Source organism: Typha latifolia, chromosome 1, assembly GCF_019914945.1.
Source record: "Typha latifolia isolate L0001 chromosome 1, TyphaL0001v2, whole genome shotgun sequence".
In the NCBI taxonomy this organism is placed as follows: Eukaryota; Viridiplantae; Streptophyta; class Magnoliopsida; order Poales; family Typhaceae; genus Typha; species Typha latifolia.
Window position 1 is genome coordinate 1,486,133 of NC_133086.1, and position 18,502 is coordinate 1,504,634.

At 39.4% G+C, this 18,502-nt stretch overlaps 4 protein-coding genes and 1 long non-coding RNA gene across 5 annotated transcripts; 3 read left to right on the top strand and 2 right to left on the bottom strand.

Annotated features, from left to right (window-relative positions):
• The first annotated feature begins 1,368 nt into the window (after positions 1-1,368).
• Positions 1,369-6,831, top strand: LOC140794821 (purine permease 1-like). The gene is made up of 4 exons (XM_073147059.1): positions 1,369-1,570; positions 1,701-1,791; positions 4,993-5,746; positions 6,487-6,831. Exons 1-4 carry the CDS (start codon positions 1,369-1,371, stop codon positions 6,829-6,831), a joined length of 1,392 nt encoding a protein of 463 aa, XP_073003160.1.
• A 1,081-nt stretch (positions 6,832-7,912) lies between these two features.
• LOC140780274 (uncharacterized) lies at positions 7,913-9,207 on the top strand. Its single transcript, XM_073125699.1, has 2 exons — positions 7,913-8,695; positions 8,800-9,207. The coding sequence occupies exons 1-2, from the start codon at positions 7,970-7,972 to the stop codon at positions 9,205-9,207; spliced, it is 1,134 nt and encodes a 377-aa protein (XP_072981800.1). The 5' UTR covers positions 7,913-7,969.
• Positions 9,208-10,088: 881 nt separating this feature from the next.
• LOC140792294 (uncharacterized) lies at positions 10,089-11,389 on the top strand. The gene is made up of 3 exons (XR_012109738.1): positions 10,089-10,220; positions 10,309-10,386; positions 10,498-11,389. It is a non-coding gene; the product is annotated as an uncharacterized lncRNA (long non-coding RNA).
• A 392-nt stretch (positions 11,390-11,781) lies between these two features.
• Positions 11,782-14,838, bottom strand: LOC140792278 (GEM-like protein 1). Its single transcript, XM_073143171.1, has 4 exons — positions 14,536-14,838; positions 14,258-14,359; positions 12,881-13,152; positions 11,782-12,177 (listed from the first exon to the last, which is right to left on the bottom strand). The coding sequence occupies exons 1-4, from the start codon at positions 14,729-14,731 to the stop codon at positions 12,001-12,003; spliced, it is 747 nt and encodes a 248-aa protein (XP_072999272.1). The 5' UTR covers positions 14,732-14,838; the 3' UTR covers positions 11,782-12,000.
• A 200-nt stretch (positions 14,839-15,038) lies between these two features.
• LOC140792287 (uncharacterized) lies at positions 15,039-16,156 on the bottom strand. The gene is made up of 2 exons (XM_073143182.1): positions 15,364-16,156; positions 15,039-15,262 (listed from the first exon to the last, which is right to left on the bottom strand). The coding sequence occupies exons 1-2, from the start codon at positions 15,862-15,864 to the stop codon at positions 15,206-15,208; spliced, it is 558 nt and encodes a 185-aa protein (XP_072999283.1). The 5' UTR covers positions 15,865-16,156; the 3' UTR covers positions 15,039-15,205.
• Between the last annotated feature and the right edge of the window lie 2,346 nt (positions 16,157-18,502).

Here is an 18,502-nt window from a genome sequence, read left to right on the forward strand (position 1 = left end):
GGACGCCGTTAAATTGGAATGGGAAATTTAAAAGTTATAACTTAGTTAAATATATAGAGAATCATAGTAATATAAAATAAGAATATAAAAATTTTGGTCTAAAATATATTTAATGCATCAAAAGTTATTGGGCCAAATCAACTATGGATCGATTCGGCTATAAATGAGGTGGGGAAGCTCCTAAATTTATGCTAGAAGATCCAATCGAACTCATTAATTCGATATCCGCGTACTTTCTCAACTTACAATATAAGTTAGGATTTGCTTTTCCCTAGAACGTAAGTACACAAAAAGACTAGCTTATCAACTTAAGTAAAGCAAAACTTTAATGGGTCTTAGTAGGGGATTGAATTCATATCTATTTAAAATTTTTGATATTTAAATAAACAGATAATTGTAATATTTATGTTTAATCTATTTATTATTAGATTATGTTAGATTTAGATCAGATTTAAATTCAGTGGTATAATGGATTGGGTTTGAATCTCACTAATAACCTTATCCTAAAGCAACAAGTCAATAACTTTTGATATGCGTCCTTCGTAAGAGAGCATCTGAGCTTTCCAAACCAACGAGCTTTGAGTGGAATTTATTAATGATGAACTCGAAAGCTTCAAACTGCAATCTAGGGAGCTGAAATATTTTTCTCCCACAAGCAGATCTCTAGCGAAGGATATTTAGAATTCTTTGCCTCCGACTCTCCGAGGAAGACTGAAGAAGTTCGTAGACTTTTAAGATTAATAATTTGTCCAGAAGTCAAGGAGTAGAGGCCTAAGTGTCGGAGATGGAGGCAGCTTTTCATCTGCTGCTCTTCCAAGTAGCAATAGATTGTTTGCAAACATCAAGTGATTAATCTGATAAGCTCCCCTTGGTGGCTTCACTCACACCTTTAAGCTTTCGGATATTAGTTGCTTGCTCTAAAAGATATGAGAGAATATTGGAACCCAATATAAACAGAAAGGGAGAAAGTGGACATCCCTAACGTAAACCCCTGGAAGGAATAAGGAACCCGTCGGGTTGCCCATTAGTGATGCACGCCGTGATTACCTAAAGAAAATCATCCAAAAATCCATAAAGTCGAAGGTTCTCGTTGAGAATGGACCATTCCATATGATCAAAGACTTTAAAAAGATTCACCTTTAGCATGAAAGCACCATTCTTTAGTTACAAGTATGTTTATGTTGTGCTTTCTAAGGGTCATTGGTCTAGCTCAGCCTCCTCTAGTTAATCTATGGCAATGTGGAAAGCTATATGAAAAAAAAACCTATTTACCATTCTACAAATCAAAACCTTCATCTTGCGTTCCCGTTTAGACGCTCTCCCTGTCCTTGGAAGGATTAGCAGATTGTGTCTAAATATTGTTGATCTATGTCTCCTTTGCAAAGCTTGTCGATCCGGCTATGGTTATTTCTAGAGCAAACGAAGCAGCAGCATGGCATTGTTCCCTCCCGCCAACTTGATGGAGAGCAGGTAGCAGGCCCAAATTTTGATCAGTCACAGTCACAGTCACAGTCACAGTCACCCAAGGAGGGTCCCACTTCCTCTGTTACAATATTTTGGGTAGATGCAAGTTGGGCATTTACCTATACAGGCGTGGGGGACCCACCAAAGTTAAAGACTTAAGAGGGATATCGTCACCTTCTTTAAACATTGTACCAACGCCCTGTTTGGTGAAACTTTGGCACTTACTACACTTCTAGTGGCCATCAAACAAGCAGGACAATATGATCAGACCAACACCATCTTGGTCTTCACTGGCTGCTTGGTTAACTGTAGTAAAGATTCTGAACGGTTAGAGATAAAGACCGATTGGCCAAAATACCCTTGTTGTTTCTAAAGCAAAGGCTATCTTATAGATGAATCCTACTATCATTATTAATTACTATGAAAAAATACTAAGACACACACGTATGTATCTAAACCTTATACAATGATATTACTCGTTTGCTTAAATAAAACCGAAAAAAATATTAAAAAATGAAAACAGAGATGTACGCTAAGATTTTAACGTGGAAAAACTCAAATGGAAAAAAAAAACCACGGATCTAAACTCGGATCAAAACTAATCACTAGAATAGTAGCAGTTATAAGACTGACTCACAAAACAATCCGTTGATCCAAACGACTTTGTTCCACTCAGTCTTGCTCGCTAGAACCCACGATTTACCGCTTCTCGTGATTGATATCCAACCTCAGTAGCCCTTGAGATTGATTTTTCGTCTAGATAGCCCTTAAGACGAAAGATTAAGCTTTGTAGAAGAGTAGGACCTTGTTGGTTGAAGAAACGATGTAGCCTTAAGTGTTGACATTCAAATTGCTTCACCAACCTCACTAGAGTTAGGACATCACAATACTTATATATGATCTCAAAGATAGAGCCAAATTCAAGTTTTATCCGAACTCACGAAAGTCCAAAAATTACAAACTTTGTGGGTGCATTCGAACGCGGCCCGAGTGCGTTCGAACGGCCTGACTTAATCTCAGGTGCGTTCGAACGGGCCATGACTGCGTTCGAATGCGCACAGAAATAACACTTTCTGTCTGTGCGAATGCATATACCCGCGTTCGAACGCGCTTGTGAACGCGGTGTTTCTGTCTGTGCGAATGCATATACCCGCATTGGAACGCGCTTATGAACGCGATGTTACTCTCTGTGCGAACGCATATACCTGCATTCGAACGCGCTTGTGAACGCGATGTTACTGTCTGTGCGAACGCCTGCACTCGCATTCGAACGCGCTTGTGAACACGGTGTTTCTGTCTGTGCGAATGCATATACCCGCGTTCGAACGCGCTTGTGAACGCGGTGTTTCTGTCTATGCGAATGCATATACCCGCATTGGAACGCGCTTATGAACGCGATGTTACTCTCTGTGCGAACGCATATACCTGCATTCGAATGCGCTTGTGAACGCGATGTTACTGTCTGTGCGAACGCCTGCACCCGCATTCAAACGCGCTTATGAACGCGATGTTACTCTCTGTGCGAACGCATATACCTGCATTCGAACGCGCTTGTGAACGCGATGTTATTGTCTATGCGAACGCCTGCACCCGCGTTTGAACGTGCTTGTGAACGCGATATTACGTCTTGTGCAAACACATATACTCGCATTCGAACGCGCTTGTGAACCCGATGTTACTGTCTGTGCGAACGCACATGCTCGCATTCGAACGCGCTTGTGAATGCTGCTCTCTGTCTGTGTGAATGCAGTGTGAACGTGCTGTGGACACAGTGTGAACGCGATGTGAACTCATAAATTCTTTTCTAATAATCTTGCAATTCTTCAAAACAAATACTTTCTAGGCTTGTATAAAAGCTCATATACATATATAAATACACTTAGAATATTTTATACACAATTACCAATAATAAAAATCTAATATACTACACTAGCAGAGACGATAACACAATTGCTCACATTTTAGCAAAATTTGGACCAAGTCAGGAATCTGGACATCCTTTGTAACCGGTGAATTCAATAGAACTTTGTATACAAACTATTTCTCAAAAAAAGAAAGAAGAAAGCAACAAAGTAAAGGGAAGATAATAAACTATATACGAAGAGCAATCGTAGAAAACGTGGGGAAGAAACCGACTTTGGCCGCCGTATTTCCCTCGGGGACAAAGCACACATCACGTCCACCGTAAAGAAACGAGTAGCTCCGAGCCTCCGACTTGTTTATTGGGGCTTTGCATATCCATCCTGTCACCTCTTCTGCATATACTAACTAAAGCTGCAAGTTTCTGAAAAGCTTATCATCCTTTCACTTGTATATTATATACATATATACATATTTGAAGTGTGGCTAAAAGGGTCGAAGACGACGTCACTACAAGATGGTCCACCGAATCCATTTAACCATCGAAAGTGCCCAAAAGAATTTATGATGGTTTATTATTGATAGAAATGTTTTGCTGGTTGTCAGAATATCCGAGACTAGCATTTAATTAGTTTCATATATGAAGCCAAAAGTTGGTGTCTACGTACGTGATGTATATATATATATACGTCCATGCAAAAAGACGTCTACTACACAACAGTGTGCATGTGCGGCTGCATGCATGCATGCCTACCCACCGAACTGACCGTTGCTCCTTGTTTTGAACCAATCATTCATGAATCATGACCAATTTCCATCCTCCAATCTTTTTTCCTTTGAGGATTATGTTTCATTAGTGAATTTATACCTCACACTTACCTCTCTTTTTTTTTGTTTTTAAATGTCTATATATCGATTAATTATAATTTTGATCCCTCAATTGTTGCTCTATATTATTTTTATCTCCTCAAGAAATAGATAAATAGGCACACCCCTAAACTAAGGCCTCTCAGGCAATATTTCATTAGAAATTTTAATAGAAATAATTTTAGTAATTTAACTAATTTAAAAGAGGGATAAAAATGTTCTCATCTTTCTTCCATATACTTCAAACAATCTTTAGTGCTCTCTTACGATAACTTCTGCAAATATTACACTCTAAAATTACTATTATCTAATTCCTTTAAAATCCATTTCTAATATAAGGGGAGAATAGAAAGTAATGATAATTTTGTCCATCTAATTAATTAATTTTTAATAAAGTTTCTAATGGAGAAAGCTAGTGATATAATTAGATAATTTAGGAGTTATATGTGTGGGTGTAAATAATATGAAGTGATAGCCGATGGGTCAAAATATAATTAACCCTCTGTATATATTGATTGAGCTTCATATTTTAAACTTTATTCCCAAGTAATGCTATTATAAAATACTAAATATTTTTCCAGAATTAAATTTGAATTTTCAAAAGTATCCTAGTCTCGAAAATATATTTGTATTTTTTGGGAGGTATCCCATTTTAAAAAGACAGTTTCTGATAACAATATAAAAAAAATGTGGGCCTCGAAAATATTGAAAAAGATAGAACATGAACGTTGTGAAATATAAATTCCCTTCTCCAAACACTATAAAAATAGGTACTCACTCTTCTTGTTCTCCAAACACCAGAAACCAAGCAGTAATGTCAATGGCTACCACAATAGAAGTAAAAGAACCCATGTCCTGTAGATATCCCCCACCACCACCTCCTCCTCCTCCTCCTTCCTCTCGTCTACTAAAACTCTTCCTCCTCCTCAACGCCACCCTCATGCTCTTCGGCGCCGCCGCTCCACTCCTCCTCCGCCTCTACTTCCTCCACGGCGGCCGCCGCCTCTGGCTCTCCTCTTTTCTCCAAGTCTGCGGTTGGCCTCTCCTCCTCCTCCCTCTCCCCTTCTCCTCCAAATCCAAACACCACCTCTCCCTCCCCCTCTTCATCTCCTTCTTCCTTATCGGCCTATTCACCGCCATCAGCTGCTACCTCTACGCCTTCAGCACCTCCTACCTCCCCCTCTCCACCTCCTCCCTCCTCGCCTCCACCCAGCTCGCTTTCACCGCCTTCTTCGCCTTCCTCGTCGTCAAGCAACGCTTCACCCCGTACTCCTTCAATGCTATCGTGCTGCTAACGCTTGGGCCGCTCGTGCTTAGTCTCTGCTCGACATCGGATAAGTTGGTCGGGGAGGCGGCGTCGAAGTATTACGTGGCGTTTTTTATGTGCATTGCGGCGACGGCGATCGTGGGGTTGGCTCTGCCGCTCATGGAGCTCGCCATGCGGTGGAGTCAGACGAAGATTACGTACGGAGTGGTGTTAGAGATGCAGATAGTTATGGGGGTGGCCGGAACCGTGTTTTGCCTCGTCGGCATGGTCATCAATGGCGACTTCAAGGTGCAGTAGCTCGTATTAACATGCAGTTTGCTAACTCTCTCTCTCTCTCTCCTAAACCTTTGCATAGACAAGAAGGACGTAACTTCTTGTCATTATCTAATAACGCAATTACATTTGCCACCCTATCTTTTTATTAATTTATGGTCACATCCTACTTCTTTATATTTATATTTTGATCCTCCTACTTTTAACTTTATTTTCAGAAAACACCCCAAGTGCTTTTTGTGGATTATAATTCAAACATAAGGCTCAAAAAAATATAAATAGTAAAACTGTAGGGTGTGAAATACAAAGTTTTCTACTTATTCTAAAAGCCAGCGTAGCGGGCTTGGCTTGGCCCATCAGACCACGGTGCCGGTTCACAGCCTAGCGGTCGTTGCGGGTGTCGATCGGTGACAGCCGGAGCCGGTTCACAACCTCGCGAACGGCAGCATCAGAGTATTTAAACAAAATACCTGAATTTTGCGGTGACCGACGCTTCCGGTAATTTTAGTTCTATTAGTTTAGTATCAGTATCTAAAGATAGTTGCAGTTGTGGTATTATCTAGTAGATATCGAGATTTATAGCTGATGTCACCTTATCATAATTATGAAAATTAAGCTTCTAGTATAATAAAATTAAAAAATTAATATGAATGTGTGTGTGTGTGTGTGTGTGTGTGTGTGTGTGTGTGCTATTATTTGAGAGTACTCTATACATAATTATTTTGGCTAATTAATTTCTTCTTCACTTTGCACAGGTGATAGCAAGAGAAGCAAAAGAATTCGGACTGGGAGAGGCGAAGTATTACATGTTGCTCATCTGGGACGCCATCTTGTGGCAATTACTCAATGTGGGACTTGTGGGTCTCATATACACTTCCATCTCGGCTCTCCTCGCCGGCATTATGGTTGCAGCCCTCCTCCCGGTCGCCGAGATCTTAGCAGTCATCTTCCTTCATGAGAAGTTCGATGGTGGCAAAGCTGTGGCCCTAATCCTCGCCCTGTGGGGTTTCTTCTCCTACTTGTATGGCGAGAAGAAGCGAAGCAGGAAGCTAAAGCAAACAGCACTAGAGATGGAGCTGCCTACTGCTTCTACTCCATGAGAGCTTATTTATGTAGCTGCATTCATTGTGAATCTTTTGTCAAGACTACAAGAAATTGTCATTCGGTTATTAGTAGTAGAAGACCTATGAGTACCTTGAGATTCCATCTTTATTAACTAGAATTCCCGTTAATAAACAATCATTTGTAACACGAGGGATGACGTACAAAGGTCTTCCTCTCTTCTTACTTCTTAGCTCTAAAGTTGAAGCACCCTGAATTGAATGTTACGCTTCATCTTATGCATTGATACTTCAAGGGTCGATTAAGTCCCCCTTTGTTTGCGAGATAAGAAAAAAAAGGAACCTTGATAAGGTATTTATTTTAGGATTTTAAATGAGTTCTTGCTCCCCTTCTCTTCCAATATCAAGGTTCTTCTCTGCTTTAATTTAGGTAATAATCCTAAAATAACTAATTTATAATGTATTCCAGTTCTACTATGATAATGGAGTTGGCTCTTACAAAATTCCTTAGGAGTTGAACCTAAAATATCATTTGGCTGACACTGGTATCTATCCATTAACTGCAGATGTTCGGTCAGCAGTTACCCTGTTTCTGTTTGACTACCTAAAGTTTAGCATCTCTACCTTTTCTACTCTTCTTCGAATCCACACCACTTTCGTCCCTTTCAACCATTACTTTATACTTCTTCCTCTTCATCTTCTCCTCACACCTCCATTAATTGGACCACCTTTGCGTCTCACATGTTCCAATAACTACATGCATCCACACAAACCAAGACAAAAAAGTTAGCACTGGAAGCTTAGGAACTACTCCATTACTCGCCCACGATCAGATATCTAAACTCCTTCCTCCGATCCCAAATGGTAATAAGCCGATCTGGGGAAGAAGACAACAATACCCAGGATGGCCGTCTCCTCTCCTACTAAGCTCCATATCACCACAAAGTCCTTGGCCAAAACCAGGAGCTTCCCCTCCTCCACCCACTCCCTCAGGTGTTTGCGGAAATTCCTAGCCGCCCTTTTTGCTTTCCTCATCCTCTTCCAACTCCAAATAATCCTCCGGACTCTCAAGATAGACCTCCAGTTCCCTCTCTCATCCTCAATGCAGCTTCACCTTCTCCCTCGCGGAGAAGTCGCCTTCCTTCCCCTCAAGGACCTTCGCCTCGCCCAGACTCCGATGGATGGAAATACTTGGTTTATGAGCTCCCTCAACGACACGTACGAGACCGGCGAGACTGAGTACCTCCACTTCCCTTCCGTCGCGTCAAAGGGCCGGTTGCTATGCTTGGCCGGCCGTAGCATTTCCAATGGCACCATGAACTCTTACGCGCTCGCTCTACCACATGGTCTCCCACGATATGCGAAGCTCCTCTCGGGCCTGACCTTCGTGTCCGACACGTACTACGACTACGAGAATTTGTGGCACGGGCTATCCGCGGTGGTGCCATTCGCGGCGTGGCATAGAAGAAAAGGATGTGCTATGCCTGCAAGATGGGTGTTATACCACGAAGGCGAGCTCAGATCTAGAATGGGCACTTGGGTAAGCAACGTAACCGCAGCAACATTCGGGCAAGAGACTAACATCGAGAGGTTTGAGAGGAGCGACGACGGCCCGAGTTGCTTCGAGGAGGCGGTCGTGTTCCGGCACAACGAGGGGAAGATGACGAGGGAGAGGAAGGTGAAGGTGTATGACATGATGAGGTGCAAGGCCAGAGCATATTGTAATGTTAGGAGGAATGTTGAAGACCTGAAGAACATAAGGATAACATTGTTTTTCAGAGTTGGCGCAAGGGCCTTCAAGGACGAGGAAGGAGTTATAAAGATATTTGAGAGAGAGTGCAAGAAGGTGAAGGGGTGCCATGTCAAGGTTGCAAGGCCTAATAACTTGACCTTCTGTGATCAGGTATATATATATTTGTTTACTTCTATATATATATATATATACACACACACGTATGTTTGTGATCTCCATTTTAGAATTCAAGATGGTAATTAACATTGATGCAGGTGAAATTAATGACTGAAACAGACATTCTGGTGTCTTCTCATGGAGCCCAATTGACAAACATGTTCTTCATGGACAAGAACAGCAGCATAATGGAGTTCTACCCCAAGGGATGGCGAGAGCTAGCAGGAGCAGGGCAATATGTGTATCGATGGCTAGCGAGCTATTCAGGGATGGCACATCGAGGAGCATGGTATGATCCAAATGGTGATCCATGCCCGTATAACGTAACGTCTCGCTGCATGTCCTTCTACAAGAATAAGTTGATAGGGCATGACGAGGCCTCGTTGACGAATTGGACGATCACGGTGCTCAAAGAGGAGAGGCAACGCAAGCTAAGAATTATTAATGGCAGACACCTCAAACCCACCTCCTCCTGTGATTGTGATATCAGCATGCAGGTAGCTTAATTCCTTTATTATATACTTTAAACTTTACCTTGTGGAAAGTGTACATGTAGACCGATTGAAGTCGAGCCACGTGTAAACAAAAAGGTATTTTTATTATTATATGAAATATTAATATTAAAAGATGCCATCAAATTAACCCACAGAGGAGCAATCACTACACAAAGAAGACTAGTAAATCAAATTTTATTTAATTTTAACTCGCTTGCTTAATTAATGAAGCGAACACAACACAACGCTTACTTTTTTTAAAAGTAAAATGAAGGCTTTATTTACAAATACTAAAAAGAAAGAATTTTGTTTCTAATATAGTCAAAATATATGATATTATTTGTAATTTTCTCTACCTTTTATGTGCAATCATTTTTTTTTTCTCCAGAAAAAATCTCATATACATCATAAGGAAATAATGTATATGAAGTCCTGCAGAAGCATGTACAGGCGATAAAGTTGGAATAGGTTGAAAGATATAAACATGAAAGAAGAAAAAGAATTAAAAAAAGAAGAAGAAAGGTACTAGAGATGATAATAATCTTTTGTATGTCAAAGGATATCTCTAATTAATTAAATAGAACCATATATGTAAAATACTATAAATTCAAAGCCAGATAGATTGTGAATATAGTAGCTTAAATAATTACTACACTATATCTATAAAATAAAGAAGAGCAGGCCTAGTAGGTGCTCTCCAATTACCAAACTTGGGGACAATGTGAAATATCTCTTTCAAGTGCAACTTACCTTAGTTACCTTCCACGTTAAGAACTTTGAGCTTGCTGTTTCCCTCAAATCGTTACCACTCCTTCTACATACTTAGCAATCAAACATCAATAAATGTGGGCGCGAATGCATCCTTACATCAATTTTAACTTTAAAATCATTCTTATCTATCAGTGCAAGAAAGGGACCATCTATTGCATCACTCCAACTATTTAAATACACAAGTACACCATGAAGGAACCAGAGGTGGAAAGGATATCAAAGCTCCAAGTTGTTGGCCATGAAGCCGTTGTGAGGTTCTCATTTATCCTCATTTATGTTTAAGTTCTTAGTCGTTACTTTCCGTGGACTCTTATGCATGAACTGATCATAATTCCTCAAAAGGGTCTTTCAAAAGTATTCAGGTTGATCGTCAAATTGTTCGATTAGGTTCGGAGGAGCTCCACGTTGCCCAATTACATGGTCTCTATCGCTAATCTCTTTAATCTCTCTGCGTGTTTGTGTTGTTATCTTATATCCATAGATATATCGACATTAGTTTAAGGTCGATCATATCTGCTTTGTTAAGTGCAGGATGCTGTTAACAAAATTGCGGTTTCTTCAGAGGAAGAAAGAAAAATCCGAGATGAGTTAGAGTTACACATAGAGAGAGATTTAGAAGAAGAGATTAAAGATGGCATGCGATGTCTAGCTCGCCGCCTCCAAATGTTGTATAAACACAAGGAGGACAGGAGGAAAGATGATAACACACAGCGATCATCTAATGTTTTCAGCGAGCTCAACATTATGATTAAATTGGATGGGCAGTGCAGGATTGATATATGTGAAGCTAAACCGAGTGCTCACAGCATGGGTAGATCATGCAGTACTAAATCTGAAGATAAGAAAACGAAGTTACCTCTTCGCCGCAGCAAATTTGATTGGTCGAAGACCCTTCGCTCAGGAACGGATTTTGTCGGAGATTTGTGGAACAATGATGGAGTTTCTGATAACGGTGAAATGAGTGGTTTCCAAAAGGTTGCAAGGAGGAGGAAGTGGTCTGGCACCATAAGTGAAGATGGTAAATTGCGTGAGAGAAAGAACAATAAGCAACTCAACTTGGAATGGAAATTTTAACAATTCATCATAACTATGAAAAATAAATTTGTCACCTTCTATTTTTTTTTTTTCTTTTTGAATATTGAGTGCAAAAGGTATTCATTTGATGTAACTAGTATATAGATTTGAAGAGTGTTAATTTTAGGCCTTTATTGTCTCTCTTACCTAAGAAAAGTATTGTGCATTGACTAACATCGTAAAATAATCTCAAGAAAGAATTTAGAAATTAAATTTGGTACACTGATTGCCCCCTTAAATTAATAGTAATTGGAGAAATCAAAGAGACAAGAGACTTGAAGCGTAGTTGAGCATCTTAAAGCAGATGAAAATACTTGGTACTTTTACCCAGACAAAAAAGAAGGGATACACAACGAAAACTTTCAATTATTCGCAGCCAGGATAACATGGCAAACTGACCAACCAAGTTGTTCATCCACAAGCAATATCCACACAACCATCAGGCAATTAACAAACGTCAACTGCTTGACAACATTCCCCATTTTCCACAATTAATTAAAGAAACATGCAGCAGTGATCTTTTTTTACTATAATTTATCCTCAATCTTATCAAATTCTCCATCCGGGGAAGGAAATCGAAGAAAAGAGTGCACTTTCCTTAATACAAAGCGATTATTACAATCTTCAATAAAAATATATAAATTTCCATATAGCTTGGAAATGTTCATATAGAGTTGTCATATTTTCTCAAATGGGATATAAATTGTGCTGAGATAAAGATACACGGTGGAAGACACAAGGGACAGTGAAGCACTAAAAATTTATTTGCGAGCATTATACTTGGAACATATAATTCAGTTTAGCTGTTTAAATAGAAAAAAAACTCATAAAACACATTTAAATTAAACACCATGGGACAAACACCTATACTATCCACACCGAGTACATATAAATCACTGAAATGCAAGCATAAGTTCATTCTCAGCATAACACTGTATATGAAGCATGGAGACCTGACGGTCAGTTTACCCCAGTCATGGCTTCCTGTAGACTTTTGACAGCATTGTCATAGTTCACAAACCCCATGAACCAGAATTCATGGTTGTCAATAGAGACGACCTGAATATATTTCTCTGCTGGATTTACTCTGCTTGTTGAAGGAGTAACAGATCTCAGCTGATGTAGAGGAATGACCACCTGTGAGGTTCCAAGGAAAAATCATCATATATCCCTTTTTGAAAGAGCTTAACACAACTTGTTTTTTTTCCCTAACAGGACGAAATTGGCAAAAAGAATTCTATGAGTAATAAATCATGAAAGCAGATGGATCATAGCTCTCCTCCATAAAGGGCAGAATCCATAACTTCTTACTTTCAGCCTAAAGTTGAATGTTATGCCTACGTATAAAAAGAGAATATATTTTATTTAAAAAGACTGAACAAGCAAGTGGCTCGCTTCGGGAAACATAACATCTGATTAACAGAAAATAACAATGGACCCTCTCCTTATTGTAATTCCCCACCACCTCACCACACCCCACCCCACCCCCCCAGATGCTAACATCAGACAAGGCCTCTTGGGCAGCCAGACACAACTTGTTTCTTGTAACAGGGTGAATAAGATGCAAAATCTTATTAAGAGAGATAGGACAATGTTTTCACCCAAAATTATAAAGTATCAGAAGTTCGGAGTTTCACCCAATATTGAATATCAAGCAGAAAATTTTCTAAGGATATAAAAAAAACTGATCTGTTAAATATAATTTAAAGAAAGATGGGCATTGGAGAAAGTACGATAAAGTTGGTAGTCAAGAGATTGTCCTCGCTTTGACAACCTCAGAGAAGGATTATTAAGTCTGGCGTGCTTGAAAAAATACTGAAAAATAAGTAAACAGAAGTACCTTGTAGTAGCTCCATTCAGTTTGATCTCCAACTTTATATGAAAGTGGATTGTCGCTACAGAATGCAAGTTTTGCAGTAGAAAGGTATAAGACACCCATAACAGGACCAGCGGAGGTCGATAGGTAGCACACAAATGACTTCTTAAGTTTTTCTTCAGGAGTGGTGTCAAATGTTTGCTGAAAAATCTTATCATAACCACCTTCTGCTATAGCTTTTGTTGTTTGTGCAATCCTTCCCATGGCAGCATCAGCAACACTAGGCCCAGTTTTCACTGTCCCAATAAATATATGCAAGTTAAGCAAAATTTAAAAACAGACTTTCTGAGGCCAAACACCTAAAAAAGAGATAACACCAACAACACGGAGATTCTAAGAAAAGTTTCTTGTATGTAATTGATAGATAAGGAAATTTTCTTATATGTGAGGCAAACTCTATGAATGTTGATTGAGAAAGAAGAGAACTATTTGATATGAAACGATAACTTCCAAATAATACAAACTTAGTGAAAGTTATATTTAAGATATAAATACCTAATCTGAATTATTAAACAAGAGCCAGGGAAATGGGTATTTCAGATTTTTCCTTCATTAGGGCAAGAGCCACATCACAGTTGGGTGAGGTGCCAAGTAACAGCTATAAAGATCTCTATCTATTTCCCATGCATTGCATGGTGCATAATGCTTAAGCAAATAGGAGTCAAATATTAATAAAGGATGCCAGTTGCTACATCTTTATAGGGAAAAAAGTGTAGAACTTTTCACCTCTACAACCCTTTTCACACTCTTCCTCTCTTTTAAGTTTTAATTTAATCTCCCATTCTACTTATCATTTTGATCAGTCAGGAAGTGTGGTCTTACCCATTGCTGGTGCACAAGTGATTCAAGGCGGGGTTGAGCTTTGAAGAAAGAAGTATCAGGTAACCCTATGCAAGAGGCCAACATCTTCCTATAGGGCAGCAGCCTCATGCAATTGCCTCTGGGTTTCGTCTCTATTCCTCATATTTATTGTGATTTAGTATCCCATTAATTTCCTAACTTTTCGTTTTGGTTGCATTGCAAATTAGGATACACACAATTCATTGATTTTATTGATTAATTAGGTCTGGCACCCAGAAATTCCTAACTAACATAATTATGCCAAGTCCCTCTCGTCAGAAAGTTGACTAACTATCTGTAAATTTGGCAAGTGCCACCCCACTCCTAGATTCATTACTCTATACATCTAATAAACAAGACCATAAAATACTGCTATAATCCAACCTTATCAGATCAATACCCCAAATTAAAATCCCCAGAAAAATAAATAACAAAGGTTATAATTAATACAATTAATTAAAGAAAGAACGAAGAAGAAGAAGCACCAATCTTGCCACTCACAGTGCTGCCAAACGTCCCCGGCCAAGTCCTCGGTCTTCTTCGCCGCTTCCCCAAATTTCTTTCCAAACTTACCCAGCACATCTTTCACGGTGTCCAACGGATCTACACTCAAACAGGAAACGGAAAACCCAAATCAAATGTCTAAATTCAAAAATCCAATCATCTATCTCGCAAAATAAAATAAAGAAACCAATAAATAGATAGCAAACAAAACCTAATCACAAGGGAGTCGATCGATAACAAATCAAAATTGTTAAAAGAAGGGAAAGATTGAATACTCTTGGAAGGAGGGGTAGGGGTGGATGTGACGTAAGGATTGGACTCCCCCGGCATGGCGGTCGCGCCGGCAACGGTGGTTGGCGGCGGTGGAGGAGGAGCGACGTCCTCGGGGGTGAGCGAAGGATACGGGGCGTACTCGGACGAGCGATCGCCGTCGGATCCCTTCTTCGGCGATTGATGGGTCGCGGGATCCATTTCCAGGGGGACTTTGTTATGGAGCTGTCGGTTAGGCTACGCGGCCAAGTATGTCAGGATGCTTCGCGTAATCGTTGCTAACGCGGGGTTTCTTATCCAGGTGTTATCTGGCAAGGGAAACGCATTGCGGAAACGCGTATCTAAAATGGAAACGCCTCAGTTGTAACTGTCAAGATTCGCCCGTCTCAACCGCTCGATCACATTAGCGGACGGCGGATGATAGGTGATGCACATGGAACTAACTTACATATCATACTAACTACTCAGATCTCATGTTTCGCATAAAATAGATGACACCCAATCACTCTTCTTGTTGACCAATGCAGTGCATTCATCTTTTGTACCAAATATACAAACGCAAGAAGTCAAAAGTAAAAAAAAAAAAGAAAAAAAAGAAAAGAAGAAAGAAAGCAAAGAAAGAAAATTTCACATAGATGACAACATGGAGATCGATTCATCAAGTAACAGTTCTTTTCAATTAACACCAAACTTTATATCTGCTCCACTCTTCTGCACACCCATCCCTGTCCTCTGGAAAAAAGAGAATAACACAACTCAATTAATAACAGTGGATTGTAAACCAATGCAGATGCCAAAAGAACAAATAACATAAGATTGGCTCATTGGCATACCTTAGTGTTGATGCCACCACTCTGAAACTGCTGCTGGTTTCCACCCAATAAGATAGCTAAAGTTGCAGCAGCCATTCCAATAGAGCAGAGCACACCCAATCCCCTTGACATCCACTTCTTTCTTCCGATCAATGCAGCAGAGCTGGAGCTTTTCTCGTTCCCGACTTCGTCTTCCTCCACGTAATTCGCGCAATACGAGACAGTAATGTCTGAACCCTCTGAATCACTGGAGATTCCATCCTCTTCCGCGGCATGAGTGCTTTCCTTCATCTGCTCAAAGACCAACTGGAATATAACGTCACTCCCTGCAATAGCTACTGGTGGAACAATTGCCTCTTCCCGTACAACCTCTTTAACTATGGCATCCCCTGGTTTCTTCTCCACAACTGGATTGGGTGCAGTTGGGCTGGTGAAGTAGTTCACTTCGAAGACCCCTGTGGGATTGAAATGTGATTCTTGAACGCCATTCTCTGGCAGATGCTCCCACTCTTCCAACTCCATGTGTTAGTGAGCTCAATTCTGGTGAAGACAAGTCTGGGAAATTAAGGTGATAATATAGTGGGACGATCGAGCTCAGAATTATTAGAATGGAATCATGGGATGGTTAATTCCTCGAAGGTCATGTGATATTTCTTCGAAGGCTGCAATCCTAAGCGTGTCTTACTTTTGGCTAAGGAAGACAAACAACGATCAATGAAGCTTAACAGAGACAAATGGGAGACGATAATGGAGTCAATAATGAGCTAAAAGGAGCCACGGTTTGAAGCTAAACAAGACGAAGTAATCGTAGATCTATCTACACGTCAAATAATTTTAGTTTGTGTTAAGGCCCAACGGGCCAAGTTCGGCCTAAGATTGGTTTGGATATTATTCTAAGAGCCAACTTGACCCACTTGGAAGGAAATGGATCTCACGTTCCCGTTAACAATTAGAGGCAATGCCTTTCAAACTCCGTACACAAGTGGCAACGGCAAAGGAAAATAAATACCTACAAAGGTAAAGATGAGAACCCTAATGGCATCCAAGCCGATTTGATTCAAGACCCACAAGAGAAAAGGAGCAAAGTTACTCCAAAAGCTAGCATATATTGCTCATGCCAATCTGCTTTAAAATGTACGATTGTGTGTGTGTGAGACCATCTCATCCTCTCCTCCATCTCTCAAAGCATAGATGGGTCTCAAACTCTCAATGCCGTAGAGATGGCATTTGCTTGTCGTGTGCCATCCTCAACCAAGTAGGACACGAATAAACTAAGGAAAAGAAAAGATAAAAAAAAAAGTAGCAATGGGAGCTTTTTGGCGGTGATGGCTCCTCACTTCCACTCCTAAATCATGCATGAAGTGGGCCTCCTAATTTATTGGATTGCGGAATTGGTTTGAAGCCAGTAGAACTCCCACCCACATTGATCTACTTTTTTCTTCAAATTTGAGCACCTTGTTCTGTTAGAAATTAATTTTGCTTAGGCTGACTTGCACACAAAAAATACACTTTATTATATATTTTATAGGAGAGGTTTATTTTAGTTTTCTTTGCATGGTAAATTATTTCTACCCTATCTTTTTAAAACTATCCTCGTCCTATATAAAAAGAAGCGAAAGACATATGAATTACTTATTAGTTGCATTATTCATCATCGTACGTCTGATTGGACATAATATAGTCTTCCATCAATTCTTCTTTAATCTATATATTTTTTTTCATATTATTCTGCATTTATATTAAATATTATATAGTTTTTTTTCTTTTTCTTAATTCGTAGTTATATATATATATATACTGCAAAAAAGTTTCTCTTTTTTTTTCTAACATATAGTTATTACATAGTTTCATTTTTAATTTTTTTTTTTCTAATTCACAGTTGTATATATGTACATATATACTTTCTCTTTTTTCATTTTTTCTTACTCTAAGTTATGTTTATGCAATACATAGTTTCACTCTTTAATTAGTTTATCCAATCGATTTTAATATGAAATCTAATGCAACTAAGGAATGCAAATATAAAAAAGAAAAGAAAATAGAAGCCTGATATAACAATGAAAACATAAAGTGAGCCGCTCTTATATAATTGAAAAAAATAAAATGTATATTTAGTGCAAATCACTATTTAATAAATTGAATGGCAGACAAACTACTAAAAGTCTAAATTTAGAAACAACGTCACAAGATTTCATCGATTCACTTCCGTACGCACTTCTCGTGGACTCTGATCCATCCTGATCCTACCCACAATTGCACAGAAAGAAAGAGCATCTGACCACCGTGGCAATGTGGCATATATATATATATATATGTGTGTGTGTGTGTGTGTGTGTGTATTACGTTGCGTATATGGACACTGGATCATATAGGGCCAGATATAATAGTGAAGGTAAAGATGCATGCATGCATGCATGCAATAGACAGTTCACAGTACACAGTACAGTAACCCACCATGTATGTAAGTAAGTCCATGCCTTTCCCCGTGAACTCACGTACCATCATGGCATGTAGCTGAAAACTTTCTTCCACGTCAAGAGTACGTAATTTGAATTCTAATACTAATAAGTGGATATTTTGAGATAAGAGGGGAGGAGATCCAGCGAGGTAGCTGATCATAGTGGGTAGCTACAGTTGTTAATTTCTGGAAAGAAAGTTTAACTTGGATTTTGGAGATAAAATGGTGCAGCATAAATATCCCTTGGCCTAGTGGAAACCTATCAACTACTGACTAAAGTTTTGATTGACGGAATGATGGATGGGATTGCTTCCGAATTAGGACAGTTTGCCAAAAGATTTGTTTTGCGAGTACAACAACAACACTGTTTAATATTTTAATTTCTCTATATACCACCAGTAGTTACTTACAAAGCTAATCTAGAGTATAATTTCAAAAATAAATAAATAAATTAAACTAAATAATTGGAACCCTAGAGACAAATAAGATATTAAAATAAAAATATGGGCATGGGCATGGGCATGGTGTGACATTGGGGGTAGGCAGGGGGTGTTATAGGAGAATCCCAATGCCTAGGTGCACAGACAACAGTGTGAAGTCTGCTGACAAATTAACCAAACAAAAATAATTAAATTAATTAAAATAATCTCTCCCATCGTAACTCCTATTAGAGGATCCATCCACACCTCATTTTACCCACTC

Bases quoted from the DNA above. Each gene is read 5' to 3' on its own strand.
- LOC140794821 (XM_073147059.1), top strand. From the start codon at position 1,369: ATGTCTCCTTTGCAAAGCTTGTCGATCCGGCTATGGTTATTTCTAGAG. The intron at 1,571-1,700 runs GTTGGGCATTTA...CTACACTTCTAG, and splicing joins AATATTTTGGGTAGATGCAA to TGGCCATCAAACAAGCAGGA. The intron at 1,792-4,992 runs GTTAGAGATAAA...TCCAAACACCAG, and splicing joins TGTAGTAAAGATTCTGAACG to AAACCAAGCAGTAATGTCAA.
- LOC140780274 (XM_073125699.1), top strand. From the start codon at position 7,970: ATGGATGGAAATACTTGGTTTATGAGCTCCCTCAACGACACGTACGAG. The intron at 8,696-8,799 runs GTATATATATAT...ACATTGATGCAG, and splicing joins ACTTGACCTTCTGTGATCAG to GTGAAATTAATGACTGAAAC.
- LOC140792278 (XM_073143171.1), bottom strand. From the start codon at position 14,731: ATGGATCCCGCGACCCATCAATCGCCGAAGAAGGGATCCGACGGCGAT. The intron at 13,153-14,257 runs GTGAGTGGCAAG...TTATTGGGACAG, and splicing joins CGGGGACGTTTGGCAGCACT to TGAAAACTGGGCCTAGTGTT. The intron at 12,178-12,880 runs GTACTTCTGTTT...GGAACCTCACAG, and splicing joins CTGAATGGAGCTACTACAAG to GTGGTCATTCCTCTACATCA.
- LOC140792287 (XM_073143182.1), bottom strand. From the start codon at position 15,864: ATGGAGTTGGAAGAGTGGGAGCATCTGCCAGAGAATGGCGTTCAAGAA. The intron at 15,263-15,363 runs GTATGCCAATGA...TCTTTTTTCCAG, and splicing joins GTGGTGGCATCAACACTAAG to AGGACAGGGATGGGTGTGCA.